Source organism: Pristiophorus japonicus, chromosome 7 (genome assembly GCF_044704955.1).
Source record: "Pristiophorus japonicus isolate sPriJap1 chromosome 7, sPriJap1.hap1, whole genome shotgun sequence".
Classification (NCBI taxonomy): domain Eukaryota; kingdom Metazoa; phylum Chordata; class Chondrichthyes; family Pristiophoridae; genus Pristiophorus; species Pristiophorus japonicus.
Genome location: NC_091983.1, coordinates 244,335,065 through 244,360,216, shown reverse-complemented (window position 1 = coordinate 244,360,216; position 25,152 = coordinate 244,335,065). Strand labels below are relative to the sequence as shown.

Genomic DNA, 25,152 nt, shown 5'->3' with positions numbered 1-25,152 from the left:
TCATTGAGTATCCTAGATGACATAAAGGTCTGTTGGACTTATAAGTAAATTAAATGAGAAATTAAATTCTTACATCATAAAGTAATACAGGTTGAACCTCTCTTATCCAGAACTCTCTGGACCTGGCCTGTTCTGGATAAGGGATTTTTCCGGATGAGGGGTGGTCACGTTAAATTAGATGGTACAGGTACTGAGCAAAGGGATATTGGGGCTGGCTGGCTTGGGGCTGGGAGTGTGGCAAAGAGATCATGGGGGTGCATGGGGGCGGGGGTGGATCGCGGGGTCAGGAAGGAATACAATTTGTTCATGTCGGAGTTGGCTGGGAATGGTTCTGGATGAGGGATGATTCCGGATAAGGGAGTTCTGGATAAGGGAGGTTCAACCTGTAATACATGAAATATGTGATACATAATATCATGTATCTTGTTTTGTCACATTCTTGCCATGTGATATTCAATAAATTATTTGCAGAAAATCAAACTTTGATAATCAAAATCACAAGTCCTAAAATTCTGTTTATTCCAAAAAATAACATAATAAGTAGTTCAAATTAAAATGATTTCTACAAACTATAATGAATGAGAGAGTGCTTTAATACTGTACAATCAATCATATGTGCTGCTCCTTAGATATTTTCAGAAGTGAATGCTTGTTTTTTTTTAATGCATGTCTACATAAATAATTCCAATAGAAAGAAAGACTTGCATTTATATCGCGCCTTTCACGACCACCAGACACCCCAAAGTGCTTTACAGCCAATTAAGTACTTTTTGAAGTGTAGTCACTGTTGTAATGTTGGAAACGTGGTAGCCAATTTGCACAAAGCAAGCTCCCACAAACAGCAATGTGATAATGACCAGGTATTCTGTTTTAGTGATGTTGATTGAGGGATAAATATTGGCCAGGACACCAGGGATAGCACCCCTGCTCTTCTTTGAAATAATGCCATGAAATCTTTTACATTCACCTGAGAGGGCAGACAAGGCCTCGGTTTAAAGTCTCATCTGAAAGACAGCACCTTCGACAGTGCAGCACTCCCTCAGAACTGCACTGGAGTGTCAGCCTAGATTTTTGTGCTCAAGTCTCTAGAATGGGACTTGATGTCACAACCTTCAGACTCAGAGGCGAGAGTGCTACCCACTGAGCCACTGGCTCACACTTGATAATGAGGCCATATTGTACCAAAAATAGTTCTGATGAGTAAAAGAACTAGCACCATAGTTTATCTCTGTACAATACCAATACAAAGATGTATGATACTTAAAAAAAAAATGATTGCAGTTTCTGAAATTAAAATTTAAGATTACAACTTACTTAATCAAAGCAGCTCCATGATGCTGTGCTCTTTTTTGAGACTACATGGTGAAATTAATTCTTCATTCACATTAAGTAGATTTAAAAGCAGGGGAGGGATAAAGCATTCCTAATTATAACAATGGTCCAACATTTGCCGTTATCAATGTGCAAATCGGCCAGCAACTTGTGAGGAAGTGTGGTATGGAAATGTCTTCTACACTAGACGTTGAGTAGATATACCCCGTGAATTATGAAGCGCCACAAGTTGCTGGTCGATTTGCATCGTTCCTCCGTTAGCTTTGCAAACACAACATCTCACCTTTAATCTCCCTGTGAATTTCACGAAGTTGCTACATTTGCACATTAATTGCCAATTAAACTTGCCACAGAAAGTTAAGTCTGTTACTTAATACTGTAAGTACCCTTTTAACAACATGACAATTGTTAATAGCTATTAATCAACCTCTCCTGCCCAGACTGAGAATAATTAAAAGTGTGGAGTCAAATTCATTCAGGTCAGGAATTGTTAGAAATTTCAAAAATTTCAATTTTTAAATTTGTACTTATTTCTCACTTTTCTTTTCTGTCTTTTTTCTCTCTCTTAATCCAATTTTTTTCCCCTCTCCTTATCGATCTTTCTCTCTCTTTATCTATCTTTCTGTACCTGATTTGACATTCATTTCACCCACTCTTATTCACTCTTCTTCTCAATCCTTCCTCTGTTAACTTCTCAATCCTGAAATCTCATTGGTTAAGAAGATACCCTATTTGTCCCATTGTTCACCACGGTCCCAGATGCCGTGTTTCCCTTGCCGCACCGTTGTCAGCTCGCCCTTCCAGCAACTATCTAGGCAAAATACTTTTGAATTGAAAGGTGCAGGAACAAATTGAACTAACAGGACATGCCACAATATCCCTTGCACAAGCAAATTCTGAGCGATTATTTCATGGCTGTAAAATATATGAACATTTTCATGCAAGTTAGTTATCCTGCAAATAATATAAAAATGCAAATTTTGGAAATGAAATTATACCAGTAATCTTAATAAAAAATGTTATTAAGATTTTTTAATCTTAATGTTGAGAAGAATGTTTAAATAGAATGTGCACTGTAGAAATCATCAAGTAAATCCTCTGCAATGTAGACAGCATAATTAACAAAAGGTTCTACCTTCTTGATGCCTGCATGTGTACAAACTGACTCAAAGGCTGGAATTTTGCAGGGTGTCAGTGGATCGATGTGCCGGGTCGGGTGGGAAAGTGTTTTTTTTCACATCGGGTTGGGACTTGCTGTGAACCCGCCACCACATGCTGACAGACCCAACATGCAGCGATGGGGGACCCAATTCAGTTCGTTAGTGGCTTGTTTAGAGCAACTTAAGAATTAATTTTAGCTTACCTTTTGCATTTGACAGCTCGCCCACGGGGTCCATGCGAGTCGTGGGCCATGTCTACCAAGCTGAGGCTAGAGTTCAGTGGCCATTGAATCAGTTGTTGAGTTGATAACTTCAAATGTAAAGTAATAGCTCCCACCTTACAGAGATATCTTCCCTTAGCCACAAGCTGTTCCTCACTGCATTTCCACAGCAGTTTCACCATGCTGCAAATCTTTACACAAGTCTCCATCCAGTCTAACCTCATTACCTCGCTCACCATTGACCGATTCATGATCACCTGCCATCTATTCCATCAGAATGGGTGCCATTTATACTCTGTCACCTTGAGCCTCATAATCCAACCATGATCAGACCCAACACCAGCAGCACCAACATCAACATCAATCTTCTCCGCAATCAACTGATGCTGCACAGGACACAGGGCATCAGCACCCGACCACAATGCTGCCTGGGAGGCATGGATGGCATCACCATGGCCAGATTTACTTTACTTGATGCTGTACACCCTGGCAGCCATTTAATGCGCTCTATAAAGCACCCCCTACAATGCCGAATGATAGAAACATAGAAACATAGAAAATAGGTGCAGGAGTAGGCCATTCGGCCCTTCGAGTCTGCACTACCATTCAATATGATCATGGCTGATCATTCACCTCAGTACCCCTTTCCCGCTTTCTCGCCATACCCCTTGATTCCTTTAGCCGTAAGGGCCATATCTAACTCCCTCTTGAATATATCCAATTAACTGGCATCAACGACTCTCTGCGGCAGGTTAACAACGCTCTGAGTGAAGAAGTTTCTCCTCATCTCAGTCCTAAATGGCCTACCACTTATTCTAAGACTGTGTCCCCTAGTTCTGGACTTCCCCAACATCGGGAACATTCTACCCGCATCTAACCTGTCCAGTCCCGTCAGAATCTTATACGTTTCTATGAGATCCCCTCTCATCCTTCTGAACTCCAGTGTATAAAGGCCCAGTAGATCCAGTCTCTCCTCATATGTCAGTCCAGCCATCCCTGGAATCAGCCTGGTGAACCTTCGCTGCACTCCCTCAATGGCAAGATGCCCAGTTTTCTTGAATCAGAAACACTCTGCCTTCACATATGGACAGCTTTGAGCAATGTATTGTCCCAGGCACAGATAGCATGACTTCAATGCACCTTGGCCAGTTGCTGAGCCCTTGGGGCCCAACTGCCTTTTACATTTAGCCTGCAGCCGATTCACCTCGGTTGTCTGAATAGAAATGGTGCAACATTTTTGGGAGTATTGGGCGGCCATATCCATTGACATAGCTGTCTGACAAGCTAAATCAAAAGTCAATTTAGGGGTTGTCAACAACCTCCTTCGGATTCCTTCATTTTTCAACCCACAAACAAAGCAGTCAAGCAATGCTCGTTCCTGAAAGTTTCCGAAATGACAGTGAATGGATATATTTTTTAAAGTTACAATATACTCACTGATACTCTCATCATTTAATTGATTTTGTGTTCCATAATGATAACTTTCAGCAATTTCCAGGGGCTCAGGACAGTAGTGCTGTTCTCCGTCAGTTGCGTGTCCTTTGGCTTGATGGGAGAAGCCCATTTTTCAGAGTTTCATACACCTTGGGGCCTGCGTCAGTCAAGAAAATAGCTTGTTTCCTTTCTAAAACCACCCAGTTATGGTTTATATCATAAGAGACTTTGATTATACTATTCTGTGTGAAAAGCATTTCTATCTGCTCCACATATGCTCCGAAAGTCTCCCGGCCATGATGGAACTCACTCAAGCACCCTCTTATTTCCATAGGCATGGCCTTCTGGACTCTGGCAATGTCACCAGTTCAGCTAAGTGCTTGAAATTTACCTTGGATTTCTAGCTGTCCTACAAAATAAAGAATCTCTCAAAGTCTCTCTGTCGGTTGGCAGGATTATTCACCAACAGAAATATCAGCAAGAGAATCCAAAAATCCCATCCTCGCTGCCAATCTGTAATATCTTGAGACACAGCTACACAAGCACGTACATTTACAAGATGGCTCCTAACAGAACTGTGTGACCACATGTTTTATTGTTATTATATCAGTAGTTATTACATCAGTAGTCCACTAGGGCCAAGGGTCCAGCACGGGCCAGCCCACACTGCAATATGTGTGCTCACGAGGTCCGTGCAGCAGAGCAAGTCTCCAGTCATCCTGGTTAACCCATGCCATTGGATAAAGGCCTTGCTTTGTCAAACCCGTGTGGTGGTTGGTGTGCAACAGTCACCACACATTAAAAAAATCCACGCACAGGCATCTTCCACCCCCTCAATTGGAGTTCAGGACTGGAACATCGGGTCCTTCATTGAAACATCTGTGTACTCATGTGGAAGCAAGTCATCCTCATTTGAGGGATAGCTTATGATGATCATGAGTCCACTAGGTGGAGTAGTCCATTAGTCTACAACACTCTGTTCCAAAGAAAACAAACCCAGCCTATCCAATCTTTCCTCACAGCTAAAATTCTCCATTGTTGGCAATGTCCTCATGAATCTCCTCTTTACTTTCTCGTGCAATCGCATCTTTCCTATAATGTGGTGACCAGAACTATGCACAGCACTCTAGCTGGGGCCTAACTAGTGTTTTACACAGTCCAAGCACAAACTCCCTGTTCTTATATTCTATTTCTCGGCTCATAAAGGAAAACATCCCATATGCCTTATTAACCACGTGACTGTTCTTGATTAATCCATCCTACTACCTTCAAGGTTCTGTAGATGTGTATAGAAACATAGAAAATAGGAGCAGTAGTAGGCCATTCGGCCCTTCGCGCATGCACCACCATTTAATTTGATCATGGCTGATCATCTATCTCAACACCATATTCCTGCTTTCTCCCCATACCCTTTGATGTCTTTTGTGTCTAGAAATCTATTTATCTCCTTCTTAAATATATTCAGTGACTTAGCCTCCACAGCCTTCTGTGGTAGAGAATTCCACAGTTTCACCACCCTGAGTGAAGACATTTCTCCTCATCTCAGTCCTAAATTCCCTATCCTATATCCTAAGCACTTCAAGGTCTCTCTCCAATTATCCTACCATTGTTACCCCTCCCCAAATGCATTACCTCAAACTTCTGTGGATTGAATTCCCTTTGCCATTTTTCTGCCCACCTGACCAGTTCATTGATATCTTCTTGCAGGCTACAACTTTCTTCCTCACGATCAACCACACAGCCAATGTATCACCTGCAAACTTCTTAATCATGCCCCCTACATTGAAGTCTCAATCATTGATCAATTCCACAAAAAGCGAGGGACCTAGTACTGAGCCCTGTGGAACCCCACTGGAAACAGCTTTCCAGTCACAAAAACATCCATCGACCATTACCCTTGGCTTCCTGCCACTGAGCCAATTTTGGTTCCAATTTGCTACTTTGCCTTTGATCCCATGTGCTTTAACTTTTCTCACCAGTCTGCCATGTTGGATCTCATCAAAAGCCTTGCAAAAATCCATGTGGACTACACCAAACGCACTACCCTCATCAACCCTCCTTGTTAGCTCCTCAGAAAATGCAATCATTAGTCAGTCATATCCTTCCAATAACAAATCCATGCTGTCTGTTCTTGATTAATCTATGGACTAGAATTTCCACTGCACGTTGCCCGGTTTCTCGGCAGTATTAGTCGTTTTGGGCGAAAACCGAGTTGACGAAAATTTCTACAAAGAGTTCCGCCGGCGGTTTCGAAATAACGCCCATTTTGTTTAAGAACCACCCAATCGGCCCAAGATTCCATTTTCCACCGAGAATCGGGGTGTAAGGTCCATTTTTTTTCGTCGGGCGGAATTTTTTCCTTTTTTTATGGAATTTTTCGCCGGCGGTAATTTTAAAATCTTAGCGGTGTTTTGGGCAACAATCCGGCGCTGGCGGATTTTTTGGAAAATCTAGCTCTATGCCTTTCTACATGACAACTAATACTGCCCCTCAGAAATTTGTTCAACAATTTGCCCACCACCGAATTTAGGCTGATTTGGCCTGTAATTACTCAGTTTATCCTTTTTTAAACAACGGTACAAGTCCTCCAATCCTCCAGCACCACAGCTGTAGCAGAGAGGATTGAAAAATGATGGTCAGAGCCTCTGCTATTTCATCCCTTGCTTCTCTTATCAATTATTAAGGATGTCATAGCAGCGCATTTGGAAAGAGGGGACATGATAGGTCCAAGTCAGCATGAATTTGTGAAAGGGAAATCATGCTTGACAAATCTTCTGGAATTTTTTGAGGATGTTTCCAGTAGAGTGGACAAGGAAGAACCAGTTGATGTGGTGTATTTGGACTTTCAGAAGGCTTTCGACAAGGTCCCACACAAGAGATTAATGTGCAAAGTTAAAGCACATGGGATTGGGGGTAGTGTGCTGACGTGGATTGAGAACTGGTTGGCAGACAGGAAGCAAAGAGTAGGAGTAAAAGGGTTCTTTTCAGAATGGCAGGCAGTGACTAGTGGGGTACCAAAAGGTTCTGTGCTGGGGCCCCAGCTGTTTACATTGTACATTAATGATTTAGACGAGGGGATTAAATGTAGTATCTCCAAATTTGCGGATGACACTAAGTTGGGTGGCAGTGTGAGCTACGAGGAGGATGCTATGAGGCTGCAGAGTGTCTTGGATAGGTTAGGTGAGTGGGCAAATGCATGGCAGATGAAGTATAATGTGGATAACTGTGAGGTTATTCACTTTGGTGGTAAAAACAGAGAGACAGACTATTATCTGAATGGTGACAGATTAGGAAAAGGGGAGGTGCAACGAGACCTGAGTGTCATGGTACATTAGTCATTGAAGGTTGGCATGCAGATATAGCAGGCGGTTAAGAAAGCAAATGGCATGTTGGCCTTCATAGCAAGGGGATTTGAGTACAGGGGCAGGGAGGTGTTACTACAGTTGTACAGGGCCTTGGTGAGGCCACACCTGGAGTATTGTGTACAGTTTTGGTCTCCTAACTTGAGAAAGGACATTCTTGCTATTGAGGGAGTGCAGCGAAGGTTCACCAGACTGATTCCCGGGATGGCGGGACTGACATATCAAGAAAGACTGGATCAACTGGGCTTGTATTCACTGGAGTTCAGAAGAATGAGAGGGGATCTCATTAGAAATGTTTAAAATTCTGATGGGTTTAGACAGGTTAGATACAGGAAGAATGTTCACAATGTTGGGGAAGTCCAGAACCAGGGGTCACAGTCTAAGGATAAGGGGTAAGCCATTTAGGACCAAGATGAGGAGAAACTTCTTCACCCAGAGAGTGGTGAACCTGTGGAATTCTCTACCACAGAAAGTTGTTGAGGCCAATTCACTAAATATATTCAAAAAGGAGTTAGATGTAGTCCTTACTACTAGGGGGATCAAGGGGTATGGCGAGAAAGCAGGAATGGGGTACTGAAGTTGCATGTTCAGCCATGAACTCATTGAATGGCGGTGCAGGATCGAAGGGCCGAATGGCCTACTCCTGCACCTATTTTCTATGTCTATGTTTCTATGTTTCTTAACAGGCTGGGATACATTTCATCTGGCCTGGGGATTTATCCACTTTCAAATATGTTAAACCGTTTAATACTTCCTTTCTCACTAAGTTTATCTCATCTAATATTTCACACTCCTCCTTAACTGCAATGTCTGAATCATCCTTCTCTTTTGCGAAACAGATGCAAGGTATTCACTAAGAACCATACCCACATCTTCCGCCTCCATGCACAAGCTTCCTTTATGGTCTCTAATAGGCCCTGCTCTTTCTTTAGTTATCCTCTTGCTGTTTATGTATTTATAAAACATCTTCGTGTTTTCTTTGATTTTGCTTGCCAATATTTGTTCATGTCCTCTCTTTACATTCCTAATTTCCTTTTTATTTTCACCGCTGCACTTTCTACACTCCTCTGGGCTTTTTGCAGTACTTAGCTCTCGGTATCTGACATAAGCATCCCTTTTTTGCCTATCCTACCCTGTGTGCCCCATGACATCCAGGGGGCTCTAGATTTGGGACTCCCATCATTTTTCTTTGTGGGAACATATTTGCTCTGAACCCTCACTAACTCCTCCATGAATGCCACTCACTGCTCTGACACTGATTTATCTTCAAATAGCTTTTCCGAGTGCACTTTTGTTAAATCACCTTTCAGCTGAGTAAAATTGGCTTTTCCCCAATTGAGAATTTTTACTTTTGATCTACCTTTGTTATTTTCCACAACTACGCTAAATCTAGCTGAATTATTATCACTACCACCAAAATGCTTTCCCACTGATACCACTTCCACCTGCCCAGCTTCATTCCCTAAAATTATGTCCAGAACTGCCCCTCTCTCTTGCTGGACCTGCTTCGTACTGGCTAAAAAAAGCCGGTTCCGGCAGGACTCTGATGAAAGTTATGGTAACGACGCCAGCCTCCCTGGGTGCGCCATCAGCTTCGGGGCTCACGTGCCCTGTACCGACCTTCTATTTATAATCGGTGCCTTGCTGTCATTAATTGAAACACCTCATGTACTTCTCTTACTATGACATCCTGCAGGTGCTGGGAGAGGTGACAGTGAGAGCTGAAGCAGCAGAGAAGGTCAAGAATGGAGTTATGTTGGTAAAAAATAAGGCCCAAAAGATTGTGGATGAAATAGAAATAGAAAAATCTATGGCAGAGGAGAAACTGTTAGCCGCAAAGCCAGCGCTCGAAGCTGCAGAAGCTGCTCTGAATGTGAGTATTTTGGCTAATTGATACAGGAGGGATTTCAGGACCATCTTAAATGCTTCTTTTTCCAAATAAAACAAATAAAACTCCCATGGGTGTTGTTAAGGGGACAGTCATTCATGTGTAGTGATTGTCGATGTCCACTACATTGTGTCCCATCTGAATCTAACGTGGGGTTATTTGCCCTTGATGCTCCCACATTGTCTTGTCATTTTATAAGCCATAATTAGAAGTATTTTAAAATAATAGAAATCAATAAAGATGTGATCTAAAATAACAAGTAAATAAAAACTTGAAATTATAAATTATAAAATGGAATAGTAAAATATTAAAATAATCTATAGCGGTTTTAATTGAGTAAAATATGGAACTTATGATTTTAAATATGATCAGCAATTTGAAGTTAATAAGTAATGTTAAAATTTTCATTTTAAAAATTAATTGCAATGTAAGGTGTTTATTTACAAATTGAAAATGTAAAACTTATAGCCCCAAAAATCTGTGGATCTTCTTTTGATGTCCCGTCATAACTTCAGCAAGGCAACTTCAGCACCCACTGCAAAATTACTAGTGCACATGGGTCTCTGCTATATCTGGGAGTTTCCAATGTACCTTGTAAGGCAAAGCCTCTGCCTGTCCTTCCAAATCAAATGCCATTAGCGGCACGGAGTCAGAGGCAAGGCCTCTCTATGCTGACAGTTGTGTCTCTAGAGGCCGTTATGCAAAGTGTGCTGGGGTGTACTGGCTTCCTGATGGACAATAGTGGGTGCTAGGTCAGAGAAACAGCCTGGACACATGAAGAAAAGGGACATTAAAAAGCAATTTCTTGATCCATCTCCTTACCAAGGGGCCAAGGCAGAAATAACTGAGGCTGGGGAAGGGCCTCGACAATCCTTTCACCCCCCAATAACAGGCACATACCTGATTTTCTGGCCATATGTGGCAGACTGGGGATGCACCCATAGTAGCACTTATGCCTGTCCCATGAAAATTAGAGACCCTCCCATTGACTCTGGATACTCAGATGGAGGGTACAATGCTGGTGTAACTAATGGGATTGCATCCCAAGGATTTTACAAAATGAATAAATATTGTTTAATTGAAATTTTAAAATGATTTATTATAAATGATTAAATGAATAAATATTTATGAATTACAAAGTTAGAAATCTGATTAATATTAACTTCAACTGTGGCTTACCGATTTTGGTCAAACCCTCATCCATGCCTTCATCACCTCCAGGCTCAAGTATTCCAATGCTCACCTGGCTTTTCTCTCATTCTGGATAAACTTCAGCTCATTCAAAATACTGCTACCCGTATCCTATCCCACATTGAATCTTGCTCACCCACCACTTTTGTCCTTGATGATCTACATTGGCTCCTGGTTCACAATACCACTAATTCAACATTCACATCATCAGCTCAAATCTTCCCAGCCATGCCTGTGTGGGTTACATAGAATCTTAGAAATTTATAGCATGGAAGGAGGCCATTTCAGCTCAACGTGTCTGTGCCGGCCAACAAGAGCCACCCAGCCTAATCCAGCTCTCGGTCCGTAACCCTGAAGGTTATGGCACTTCAAGTGTACATGCAAGTATTTTTTAAATGTGGGGAGGGTTTCTGCCTCTTCCACCCTTTCAGGCAGTGAGTTCCAGACCCCCACAACCCTCTATGTTAAGATAGTTCCCATCAAATCCCCTCTAAACCTTGTACCAATTAAAATGTATGCCCTATGGTTGTTGATCCCTCTGCTAAGGGAAATGGGCCCTTTCTATCCACTATATCCAGGCCCCTCATAATTTTATACACCTCAGTGAGATCTCCCCTCAGCCTCCTCTGTTCCAAGAAAAACAAACCCAGCCTATCCAATCTGTCCTCATAGTTACGATTCTCCACTCCCAGCAACATCCTCGTAAATCTCCAGTGCAATCACGTCCTTCCTGTAATGCGGTGACCAGACTGCAAGCAGTACTCTAGCTATGGCTTAACTAGTGTTTTATACAGTCCAGCCGATTTTAGAATCATCTGCAAACTTCTTAATCATACCCCTATATTCAAGTCTAGATCATTGATATGTACCACAAAAAGCAAGGGACCTAGTACTGAGCCCTGCGAAACCCCTCTGGATACAGCCTTCCAGTCACAAAGACACCCATCAACCATTACCCTCTGCTTCCTGCCTTTGAGCCAGTTTTGGCTCCAACTTGAGACTTGGCCCTGGATCCCATGGGCTTTTATTTTCGTGACCAGTCTGCCACATGGAACCTTATCAAAAGCTTTGTTAAAATCCATATACACGACATCAAACAACCCTCATCGATCCTCCTTGTTACCTCCTCAAAAAATGCAATCAAGTTAGTCAGACATAACCTTCCCTTAAAAAATCCATGCTTACTGTCCTGGATTAATTTGTGTCATTCTAAAGAAAATTTATCCTGTCCTTCAGAATTTTTTCCAATAATTTTCCCACCACCAAGGTTAGGCTGACTGGCCTGTAATTACTCGGTCTATCCCTTTCTCCCTTCTTCAACAAAGGTACCAAGGGTTTGGAGGTGGACCCGCTGTCAAAATGGCTTTGATTGACAGAGGGACAGGATCCTGCTGTGAATCCTCATCTGTGTCAGTTTCTCAACTGTCGGGTCTGCCTGCAGAGCGCAGACCTGACCCAAAGCGGCGGGCCAGTTAATTAAGGTAGTTAACAGATAGTTTAATGCTAATTAAGAGGATTAAAAGCAGGCACTTACAAATTTGTCAACCTTTTGGTGAGTTTGCCATCCCTCGGGAAACACGGCAGACGGCAGGTAAGTGAAATCGGGTTCTCCATGACTCTCCTACTTTGGCTTGTCAACAGCTACAAAAGCTACCATTTCAGAGATATACACTTTCCAATGTCAGAATCTGAAGCCTTCAAGATTTGGAAGAAACTTTTGAGCTGTATGCAGTTTGGAAGTGTTCCAATTAACTCTCTGTTTACTGTCACCTTCTTGGAACAACCTCCCTCACCATTGACAGACCACTTTTGTCATCTCAACTTTACCTGCCATCTATTCCAGCAGCATCGGTGCCCTTGAAAAGAATCTCACATTGGTCCTCAAAATCCCACTATGATCAGCCCCAACACCAACATCACTAAACACATCATAGAATCATTGAATCATAGAAGTTTACAGCACGGAAGGGGGCCATTTTGGCCCATCGTGTCCATGCCAGCCAACAAGAGGCTATCCAGCCTAATCCCACTTTCCAGCTCTAGGTCCCTAACCCTGCAGGTTACAGCACTTCAGGTGCATATCCAAGTACTTTTTAAATGTGGTGAAGGTTTCTGCCTCGACCACTCTTTCAGGCTGTGAGTTCCAGACCCTCAAAAACCTCTGCATGAAGAAATGTCCTCTCAAATTCCCTCGATATCTTCTACCAATTACTTTAAAATTATGTCCCCTGGTTGTTGACCCCTCTGCTAAGTGTCATAGGCTCTTACTATCCACTATATCTCGGCCCCTCATAATTTTATACACCTCAATGAGGCCTCCCCTCAGCCTCCTCTGTTCCAATGAAAATAAATCCAGCCTATCTAATCTGTCCTCATAGCTTAGATTCTCCACTCCTGGCAACATCCTCGTAAATCTCCTCTGTACCCTTCCTGTAATGCGGTGACCAGAACTGCACACAGCACTCCAGCTGTAGCCGAAGCATTGTTTTATGCAGTTCAAGCATAACACCCCTGCTCTTGTATTCTATGCCTCGGCTAATAAAGGCAAGCATTCCATATGCCTCTTCACCACTTTATCTACCTGGCCTGCTAATTTCAGGGATCTGTGGACATGCACTCCAAGGTTCCTTTCTTCCTCTACATTTCTCAGTATCCTACCATTTAATGTGTATTCACTTTCTTTGTTAGCCCTCCCCAAATGCATTACTTCACACTTCTCTGGATTAAATTCCATTTGCCACTGTTCTGCCCACCTGACCATTTGATTGATATCTTCCTGCAGTCCGCAGCTTTCTTCTTCATTATCAATCACACAGCCGACTTTAGTATCATCTGCAAACTTCGTAATCATACCTCCTATATTCAAGTCTAGATCATTGATGTATAGCACAAAAAGCAAAGAACCTAGTACTGAGCCCTGTAAAACCCCACTAGAAACATCCTTCCAGTCGCAAAAGCACCCATCAACCATTACTCTTTGCTTCTTGCCTCTGAGCCAATTTTGGATCCAACTTGCCACTTTGCCCTGGATCCCATGGGCATTTACTTTTGTGACCAGTCTGCCATGTGGGATCTGAACAAAAGCTTTGCTAAATTCCATATACACTACATCATATGCTTTGCCTTCATCGACCCTCCTGGTTACCTCCTCAAAAAATTCAATCAAGTTAGTCAGATACGACCTATCCTTCACAAATCTGTGCTGACTGTTCTTGATTAATCCGTGTCTTTCTAAGTGAAGATTTATCCTGTCCTTCAGGATTTTTTCCAATAATTTTCCCACTACTGAGGTTAGGCCGACTGGCCTGTAATTACTCAGTCTTCCTCCCTTCTTAAACAAAGATACCACGTTAGCAGTCCTCTGGCACCACACCTGAAGCCAGAGAGGATTGGGAAATGATCGTCAAAGCCTCTGCTATTTCCTCTTTTGCTTTACTTAGCAGCCTGGGATACATTTCGTCCGGGCCTGGGGATTTATCCATTTTCAAAGCTGTTAAACCCCTGAATACCTCCTCTCTCATCATGTGACCATCACCAACGACAACACCAACAATCTCCACAATTAACTAATGCTGCACAGGACACCAGATTGCTGCCAGGAGGCCAGGGATCGCCTCGCCACGGCCATATTTACTTCACTTAACACTGTACATCCTGGCTGCCACATGATGAGCACCACACCACACCAGTCCCATAAAGCATCCCTGCAGTGACCAAGCCATTCCTTTCACATTCATCACCATCATAGGGGGTACCCTGATGTCTCACCATACAATACACCTCACTAAGTCACTTCCAAAGATGCACACAAATCTGTCCAAAACACAAAGTGTTCAAAATAAAGATTTCAATGTTTGACAACGCAGCAACATAAACTTCACATGAACATTGGCTAATGGACCCAAGTGGCAACACTTGTGTGTTGTTAGTTGGTATGATTGGACAAGGGTGAGTGTGAGTGTGAGGGGTAGCTTCTGAGATGGTGAACTGATAATGTAGATAGAGAAAGAGGAATGGGTAGAGGTGCAAGGTAATCCCTCTCTATCTACATTATCACATCCCCATCTCACAAGCCACCCCTCACACTCACCCTCATCCTTGTCCAATCATATCATTTCACAAAACACAAAGACAGGCACTTGGGTTCTTTAGCCAATATTTATGTATAGTTAATGTTGATGCGTTGTCAAACATTGAAATCTTTATTTTCAGCACTTTGCGTTCTTGGACAGATTTGTATGCCCCTTTGGAAGTGGCTTAGTGAGTTGTAGTAAATGGTAAGACATAAGGGTACTGTTGTGTATGGAGAAAGAGTCAGACTGAACATGGTGAGCTCAAAGTAAAGTGTGACCTTAGTCTTTTATTGCAGGTCTCCAGAGTGCCTCTCCAACCTGTGAAGCCTCCTTAAATACCTGTGCTCCCAAGGGATTATGGGATCCCTTGAGACTCCAGGGATGAGCCCTCTGGTAGCTGTACAGAGTAAATACAAGTTTACATATATAACAACACTCCGCCCCCGCCCCCCCAAAGTCAATAGTGTAACTATTTACAATGTGAGTCGATCTGGGGCCCTTCTTGCCCTGGTTGATCGTCTCGGTACAAAAGCTGGTGTTGTTGAATCATTTGTTGGGCCATCGCTGGGCTGCTGTACAACTGGCCTTGCTGGGCTGCCTGGTGTGTTGGGCCCTGCTGGGCTGCTGTGGATGATGGGTTCTGCTTCGTGGTCAACCGTGGTGCCGGTTGCCACTGGTATGTATGTTGGGGGATCAAAAACGGTAGGGTCCAAGGTGGGTTGCTCAGGATAGTCCATGAATCTGAGTTTGATTTGGTCCAAGTGTTTCCAGTGAATGAGTCCATTTGAAAGTTTGACCCAAAACACCCTGCTCCCTTCTTTGGCCACGACAGTGCCAGGAAGCCACTTGGGACCTTGTCCATAATTTAATACAAATACAGGATCATTGATTTCAATGTCACGTGACACATTTGCACTATCATGGTATGCACTTTGTTGAAGATGCCTGCTCTCTACCTGTTCATGTAGATCAGAGTGAACTATCTAGAGCCTTGTCTTAAGTGCTCTTTTCATGAGCAGTTCAGCAGGTAGGATCCCAGTGAATGAGTGGAGCCTCGTGCGGTAGCTAAGCAGGACTCGCGATAGGCTTTCAGTAGTGGCAGCGGACGTGCTAGCTGACATTATCTCACATTCAATCCACTTGGAGTATGCGTCTACAACCACGAGGAACATTTTACCCAAGAACAGGCCTGCATAGTCCACGTGCACCCTAGACCATGGTTTGGAGGGCCAAGACCATAAACTTAGCGGCGCCTCCCTGGGTACATTACTTAATTGCGAGCATATATTACATCTGTGAACGCAGGACTCTAAGTCCGCATCGATACCAGGCTGGTGGGATCTGGCTATTGCTTTCATCATTACGATGCCTGGGTGGGTACTGTGGAGTTCATTGATGAAGGTGTCTCTGCCATTCTTGGGGACCACTACACGATTGCCCCACAGAAGGCAGTTTGCCTGTATAGACATTTCATCTTTGCACCGCTGGAACGGCTTTATTTCTTCCTACATTTCCACTGGAACAGTGAACCAGCTCCTGTGAAGCACACAGCTTTTGACTCGAGATAATAAGGGGTCCTGGCTTGTCCAGGTCTTGATCTGCCGGGCAGTGATGGGTGATGGCTCACTCTCAAATGCTTCCATAACCATGGCTAGATCTGCGGGCTGCGCCATTTCCACCTCCCGTGGTGGGCAATGGCAGCCTACTGCGAGCATCGGCGCAGTTCTCTGTGCCTGGCCTGTGGTGGATGGCGTAGTTGTATGCCGACAACGTGAGCGCCCATCTCAAAATGCAGGCCGATACGTTGGTATTTATCCCCTTACTCTCGGAGAACAGGAATATAGCCCAAACAGGTATTGATACATTTTCTTTACTCCATAACACTTGCGAATGCTTCTTTCTCAATCATGCTGTAGGCTCTCTCAGTCTTAGATAGACTCCTGGATGCATAAGCAGTTTCCCGAAATCATTGGCTTGTTGCAATACACACCCGACGCCATATGACGACGCATCACATGCGAGTACAAACGCTTACATAGATCATACAATGCAGGCAATTTGTTTGAGCATAACAATTTTCTCGCTTTTACAAAGACATTTTCTTGGCTTTTGCCCCAAACCGATTCATCCCCTTTTTGTAGTAAGACATTGTAGTTCCAACAGTGTGCTGAGACCCGGTCAGAAGTTACCAAAGTAATTCACGAGTCCAAGAAACAACTGCTGCTCCGTCATGTTCTGCGGCCTTGGTACGTTCTCGATTGCCTCCGTCTTCGCGAAGGTCCGTCGCCATCGCCGTCCACCGAAATCCTCCTTCTCAGGAACTCCATTTCATGCGCCAGAAAACGCACTTCGAGCGTTTTAACCTGAGCCGACTAAGAACCTCCTCCAGTTCTTCAGGTGCTCGACTGTGTTCCTACCAAGATGTCGTCCTGGAAGACCACAGTGTCGGGACTGACTTCAGTAAGCTTTCCATGTTTCTCTGGAATATTGCCGCCGCTGATCGGATTCCAAACGGGCATCTTATAAACAAAAAGACCTTTGTGCGTGTTGGTGCAGGTGAGGGCCTTCGATGATTCCTCCAGTTCCTGCGTCAAGTAGGCTGAAGTCAGATCCATAGAAACATAGAAACATAGAAAATAGGTGCAGGTGTAGGCCATTCGGCCCTTCGAGCCTGCACCACCATTCAATAAAATCATGGCTGATCATTCACTTCAATTCCCCTTTCCTACTTTCTCCCCATATCTCTTGATCCCTTTAGCTGTAAGGAGCATATCTAACTCCCTCTTGAATATATCCAATGAGCTGGCTTCAACAACGCTCTGTGGTAGGGAAGTCCAGAGGTTAACAACTCTCTGAGTGAAGAAGTTTCTCTTCATCTCGGTCCTAAATGATTTACCCCTTATCCTTAAACTGTGTCCCCTGGTTCTGGACTTCCCCAACATCGGGAACATTATTCCTACATCTAACCTGTCCAGTCCCATCAGAATTTTTATGTTTCTATGAGATCCTCTCTCATCCTTCTAAACTCCAGTGAGTACAGGCCCAGTTGATCCAGTCTCTCCTCATATGTCAGTCCTGCCATCCCGGGAATCAGTCTGGTGAACCTTCGCTGCACTCCCTCAATAGCAAGAACATCCTTCCTCAGATTAGGGGACCAAAACTGAATACAATATTCCAGGTGAGGCCTCACCAAGGCCCTGTACAACTGCAGTAAGACCTCCCTGCTCCTATACTAAAATCCCCTAACATACCATTTGTCTTCTTTACCGCCTGCTGTACCTGCATGCCAACTTTCAATGACTGATGTACCATGACACTCAGGCCTCGTAGCAACTCCCCTTTTCCTAATCTGCCGCCTTTCAGATAATATTCTGCCTTCGTGTTTTTGCCTCCAAAGTGGATAACCTCACATTTATCCACATTATACTGCATCTGCCATGCATTTGCCCACTCACCTAACCTATCCAAGTCACCCTGCAGCCTCTTAGCGTCCTCCTCACACCTCACACTGCCACCCAGCTTAGTGTCATCTGCAAACTTGGAGATATTACACTCAATTCTTTCATCTAAATCATTAATTTATATTGTAACTAGCTGGGGTCCCTGCACTGAGCCCTGCGGCATCCCACTGCCTGCCATTATCCCGACTCTCTGCTTCCTGTCTGCCAACCAGTTCTCTATCCACATCAGTACATTACCCCCAATACACTTTGCTTTAATTTTGCACACCAATCTCTTGGGTGGGACCTTGTAAAAAGCCTTTTGAAAGTTCAAATACACCACATCCACTGGTTCTTCCTTGTCCACTCTACTAGTTACATCGTCAAAAAATTCCAGAAGATTTGTCAAGCATGATTTTCCTTTCATAAATCCATGCTGACTTGGACCGATCCTGTCACTGCTTTCCAAATTCGCTGCTATTTCATCTTTAATAATTGATTCCAACATTTTCCCCACTACTGATGTCAGGCTAACCAGTCTATAATTACCCATTTTCTCTCTCCCTCCTTTTTTGAAAAGTGGTGTGACATTAGCTACCCTTCAGTCCATAGGAACTGATCCAGAGTCGATAGACTATTGGAAAATGATCAATGCATCCACTATTTCTAGGGCCACTTCATTAAGTACAGCTTTGTGAACGTCTTTGCTCCCGCCAGCGATGCAAAGAGGTCGGCAACCTTTGGTCGTGGTGATTGGTCCTGCAGGGAGAAACGATTGAAAGTTACTTTGTAATCGCCACAGATTCTGACAGTGCCATCTCCCTTGAGGACTGGGATGATAGGACTGGCCCATTCGTTGAAGCCCTCTCCTTGCAACCAGTCTAGCTCGATCTCTACCCTTTCTCTCATCATGTACGGTACTGCTCTCGCCTTGTGATCGATGGCTCACGCCCCGGAATTAGGTGGATCTGCACTTTTGCTCCTTGGAATTTTCCGATGTCTGGTTCGAACAGCGAAGGAAATTTGTTTAAGGCCTGGGCACACGAAGTCTCGTCAGCGGGTGATAGCGCTCGGATGTCATCCCAGTTCCAGCATATCTTTCTCAGCCAGCTCCTGCCGAGCAGCGTGGGACCATCGCCCAGTACCACCCAGAGTGGTAGCTTGTGCACCGCTCCATCGCAGGAGACCTTTACGGTAGCACTGCCGGTTACAGGTATCAATTCTTTCATGCAAGTTCTTAGTTTTGTGCGAACTGGAGTTAAGACTGGCCTTGAGGCCTTATTGCACCACAACCTTTAGAAAGTCTTTTTGGACTGGCTTGCGCCCGTGTCCAGCTTCATTGACACCGGGACTCCATTTAGTTCAACATGCAGCATTATCGGGGTCAATTCGTGGTGAATGTGTGCACCTCATGTACCTCTGCCTCCTGGATCTGAGGCTCTGCTTCGTCGTGATCCTCTGTGGATCTGTCCTCCTCTGCAACATGGTACTTTGCAGGTTTAACAGGCTTTGCAGCTCACCTGCACACTCATTTGAGGTATCCTATTGTTCCACAGCCCTTGCAAACATACTCTTTGAATCGACATGAATGGAAACGATGATCACCTCCGCAATGCCAACAAGATGTTAATGGCCTTGCATTCATCACCCTTGATGGTGGACTCTGAGACATCTGCGGATGTGTAGCTGCGGGTATGTGTGACTTGCCCTGTATGTTACGATTCGAAAACAACATCACTTTGTTCACAGTAGTTGTAGCAGCACTTGCATGCTGAGAGATTTGTTTCATATTGTCATGGTGGTGATGAACGCCTGGGCTATCACTATGGCCTTACTCAACGTTGGGTCTCTACAGTCAAAAGTTTGCGAAGTATGGTTTCTTGGGCAATGCCAAGTACGAAAAAGTCTCTGAGCATGTGCTCCAAATGTCCTTCAAATTCACAATATCCTGCAAGGCGTCTTAGCTCGCCAACATAACTCGCCACTTCCTGGCCATCAGACTTTTTGTAGATGTAGAACCGGTACCTCGCCATCAGAACTCTTTCCTTCGGGTTCAAATGCTCTCAGACAAGTGTGCACAAATCATCAGGCGATTTCTCCGTGGGTTTTGCTGGAGTGAGCAGATTCTTGATAAGACCGTACGTTGGTGCCCCACAGACGGTGAGGAGGATCGCCCTTTGTTTGGCAGCGCTCTCTTCCCTATCTAGCTCGCTGGCCATGAAGTATTGGTCGAGTCGCTCCACAAAAGTTTCCCAATCATCTCCCTCCGAGAATTTCTCCAGGATGCCCACTGTTCTCTGCATCTTTGGATTCGCTATCTATCTCGTCGCCAGTTGTTGTGTATGGAGAAAGAGTCAGACTGAACACTGTGAGCTCAAAGTAAAGTGTGACCTTAGTCTTTTATTGCAGGTCTCCAGAGTGCCTCTCCAACCTGTAAAGCCTCTTTAAATACCTGTGCTCCCAAGAGATTATGGGATCCCTTGAGACTCCAGGGGATGAGCCCTCTGGTGGCTGTGCAGAGTAAATACAAGTTTACATATATAACAGGTACCCACCACAATGGTGATGAGTGTGAAAGGAATGGGTTGGACATTGCAGGGATGCTTTAGGGAGTTGGGTATGGGTGACGTAAATGTGGCCATGGTGAGGTATCCCTGGCCTCCTGGGCAGCAATGTGGTCGGGTGCTGGTGCCCTGTGTAATGTGCAGCATCATGTGGTTGCGGAGAAGGTTGGTGTTGTTGGTAGTGATGCTGATGTGTTTATTGATGTTGATGTTGGGCCTGGTCATGGTGGGATTCTAAGGACCAAGGTGAGATTATTTCAAAGGTACCGATGCTGCTGGAATAGAGGACAAGTGAAGTTGTGATGACAGAGGTGCCCTATCAAATCGGCCCAGTAGAGGCAAGGGCCCAGGGGCAGCATGGGCCAGCCCACACTGTGATATGTGTACACACTAGGCCCGTGCAGCAGAGCTGGTCTCCAGTCATCTTGGTTAATCCTTGCCACTGGACCAAAACCTAGCTCTGTCAAGCCCGTATGGTGGCTAGTGTGCAACGGCCACCACATGTTAAAAAAATCCACGCACAGGCATCTACCACCCTTCAATATACAGATCTGGACCTGGAATATTAGGTCCTTCATTGAAACACCCGTGAACTCATCCTTTTTGGCATGGAAGAAAGTCATCCTCGTTTCCTCGATTCGAGGGACCGCCTAAGAAGAAGATCAATGGTGAGAGCGGTTGCACCAAGGAAGTGACAGTGAAGAGAGAGTTCACTGTAAACACGTCCAAACTGCATACAACTCAAAAGTCTCTTCCAAATCCTGAAGGCTTCAGCTTCTGATATTGGAAAGTGAACATCTGTGAAATGGTAGCTTTCATACCACTTCTGCAGCTGTTAACTAGTGAAAGCAATAGAGAGTCACTGAGAACCCGAATTTACTTACCTGGCGTGTTCTCCAAGGCACGGCAAACCCATCAAAAGCTTCGTAAAATTGTAAGTGCCTGCTTTTAAGCCTCTTAACGAGCATTTAAGTACCTTTTAGAAACATAGAAACATAGAAATTTACAGCGCACAAGAAGGCCATTTCGGCCCAGCGTGTCTGCGCCGGCCGACAAAGAGCCGCACGGCCCTTCGTCAGCGGCCCTAAAGGTTACATACAAACCCATGAACAATAACGGAAAGGCAAAGAGCACCCAGCCCAACCAGTAAAAACATCTACACTCCACTCCAACCGGAGCCATGTGATCTCCTGGGAGAGGCAGAAACCAGATTAAAAACCCAGGCCAATTTAGGGAAAAAAATCTGGGAAAATTCCTCTCCGACTCATCCAGATGATCGAAACATAAGAACATAAGAGTTAGGAACAGGAGTAGGCCATCTAGCCCCTCGAGCCTGCTCCGCCATTTAAAAAGATCATGGCTGATCTGGCCGTGGACTCAACTCCACTTACCTGCCCGCTCCCCATAACCCTTAATTCCCTTATTGGTTAAAAAATTATCTATCTGTGATTTGAATACATTCAATGAGCTAGCCTCAACTGCTTCCTTGGGCAGAGAATTCCACAGATTCACAACCCTCTGGGAGAAGAAATTCCTTCTCAACTCGGTTTTAAATTGGCTCCCCCGTATTTTGAGGCTGTGCCCCCTAGTTCTAGTCTCCCTGACTAGTGGAAACAACCTCTCTGCCTCTATCTTGTCTATGCGTTTCATTATTTTAAATGTTTCTATAAGATCACCCCTCATCCTTCTGAACTCCAACGAGTAAAGACCCAGTCTACTCAATCTATCATCATAAGGTAACCCCCTCATCTCCGGAATCAGCCTAGTGAATCGTCTCTGTACCCCCTCCAAGGCTAGTATATCCTTCCTTAAGTAAGGTGACCAAAACTGCACGCAGTACTCCAGGTGCGGCCTCACCAATACCCTGTACAGTTGCAGCAGGACCTCTCTGCTTTTGTACTCCATCCCTCTTGCAATGAAGGTCAACATTCCATTCACTTCCTGATTAACTGCTGTACCTGCAAACTAACTTTTTGGGATTCATGCACAAGGACCCCCAGGTCCCTCTGCACCGCAGCATGTTGTAATTTCTCCCCATTCAAATAATATTCCCTTTTACTGTTTTTTTTTCCAAGGTGGATGACCTCACATTTTTCTGACATTGTATTCCATCTGCCAAACCTTAGCCCATTCGCTTAACCTATCTAAATCTCTTTGCGGCATCTCTGTGTCCTCTACACAACCCGCTTTCCCACTAATCTTTGTGTCATCTGCAAATTTTGTTACACTGCACTCTGTCCCCTCCTCCAGGTCATCTATGTATATTGTAAACAGTTGTGGTCCCAGCACCGATCCCTGTGGCACACCAGTAACCACCGATTTCCAACCTGAAAAAGACCCATTTATCCCGACTCTCTGCTTTCTGTTAGCCAGTCAATTCTCTATCCATGCTAATACATTTCCGCTGACTCTGCGTACCTTTATCTTTTGCAGTAACCTTTTGTGTGGCACCTTATCGAATGCCTTTTGGAAATCTAAATACACCACATCCATTGGTACACCTCTATCCACCATGCTCGTTATATCCTCAAAGAATTCCAGTAAATTAGTTGAACATGATTTCCCCTTCATGAATCCATGTTGCGTCTGCTTGATTGCACTATTCCTATCTAGATGCCTCGCTATTTCTTCCTTAATGATAGCTTCAAGCATTTTCCCCACTACAGATGTTAAACTAACCAGCCTATAGTTACCTGCCATTTATCTGCCCCCTTTTTTAAACAGAGGCGTTACATTGGCTACTTTCCAATCCACTGGTACCTCCCCAGAGTCCAGAGAATTTTGCTAGATTACAACGAATGCATCTGCTATAACTTCCGCCATCTCTTTTAATACCCTGGGATGCATTTCATCAGGACCAGGGGACTTGTCTACCATTAGCCTGTCCAGCACTACCTCCCTAGTGATAGTGATTGTCTCAAGGTCCTCCCTTCCCAATTTCCCGTGACCAGCAATTTTTGGCATGGTTTTTGTGTCTTCCACTGTGAAGACCGAAGCAAAACAATTGTTTAAGGTCTCAGCCATTTCCACATTTCCCATTACTAAATCCCCCTTCTCATCTTCTAAAGGACCAACATTTACTTTAGTCACTCTTTTCCTTTTTATATATCGGTAAAAGCTTTTACTATCTGTTTTTATGTTTTGCGCAAGTTTACTTTCGTAATCTATCTTCCCCTTCTTTATTGCTTTCTTGGTCATTCTTTGCTGTCGTTTAAAATTTTCCCAATCTTCTAGTTTCCCACTAACCTTGGCCACCTTATACGCATTGGTTTTTAATTTGATACTCTCCTTTATTTCCTTGGTTATCCATGGCTGGTTATCCCTTCTCTTACCACCCTTTTTCACTGGAATATATTTTTGTTGAGCACTATGAAAGAGCTCCTTAAAAGTCCTCCACAGTTCCTCAATTGTGCTACCGTTTAGTCTATGTTCCCAGTCTACTTTAGCTAACTCTGCCCTCATCCCACTGTAGTCCCCTTTGTTTAAGCATAGTATGCTCGTTTGAGACACTACTTCCTCACCCTCAATCTGTATTACAAATTCAACCATCCTGTGATTACTCATTCCGAGAGGATCTTTTAACTAGGAGATAGTTTATTATTCCTGTCTCATTACTCAGGACCAGATCTAAGATAGCTTGCTCCCTTGTCGGTTCTGTAACATACTGTTCTAAGAAACAATCCCGTATGCATTCTATGAATTCCTCCTCCAGGCTATCCCGTGCGATTTGATTTGACCAATCGATATGTAGGTTAAAATCCCCCATGACTACTGCCATTCCTTTTTCACATGCCTCTATTATTCCCTTGATTATTGTCCGCCCCACCGTGAAGTTATTATTTGGGGGCCTATAAACTACGCCCACCAGTGACTTTTTCCCCTTACTATCTCTAACCTCCACCCACAATGATTCAACATTTTGTTTATTAGAGCCAATATCGTCTCTCACAACTGCCCTGATATCATCCTTTGTTAACAGAGCTACCCCACATCCTTTCCCTTCTTGTCTATCCTTCCGAATTGTCAGATACCCCTGTATGTTTAATTCCCAGTCTTGGCCACCCTGCAACCACTTTTCTGTAATGGCCATGATGTTAATTACTTGCTTGGTGTCAGGTCTGTTATCCGAAAGCAGATCTGACAGGTCAGAAACTAATATGGAGGCTGATTGACAGCGAGATCGCAACCCGCTGTCAATCAGGGCCATTTTGACAGCGGGCCTACCTCCAAACCCGCATTCGCAGGATTGTTAAGATTCTGGCCAAGCTGCCTGAGCTCACACGTGATGAATGACTATTTCGGCAAGGTACTGTAGAGTGACCAACATCAAGAACACTGTATGAATTAGGGGCAGATTTTTCTCTTCAGTGTCTGAATATAAAATGTTGCTGGGGCAGGAGTGCTTATCATAAGTACAAGCTGCTTACAATTTCCCAACCATTCATTTTAATAAACTGAGATTGTGAGCAGCTTGTGCCTGAATTTGC

At 44.1% G+C, this 25,152-nt stretch overlaps 1 protein-coding gene across 2 annotated transcripts in view; it reads left to right on the top strand.

Moving 5' to 3' along the window:
• LOC139267485 (dynein axonemal heavy chain 8-like) overlaps positions 1-25,152 on the top strand; it is a 2,569,686-nt gene that overhangs the window by 2,245,732 nt on the left and 298,802 nt on the right. For both annotated transcript variants that reach the window (XM_070885867.1, XM_070885866.1), the window contains one exon: positions 9,206-9,382. In XM_070885867.1, the coding sequence (XP_070741968.1) occupies positions 9,206-9,382 (177 nt within the window). The remainder of the gene's footprint in view (positions 1-9,205; positions 9,383-25,152) is intronic.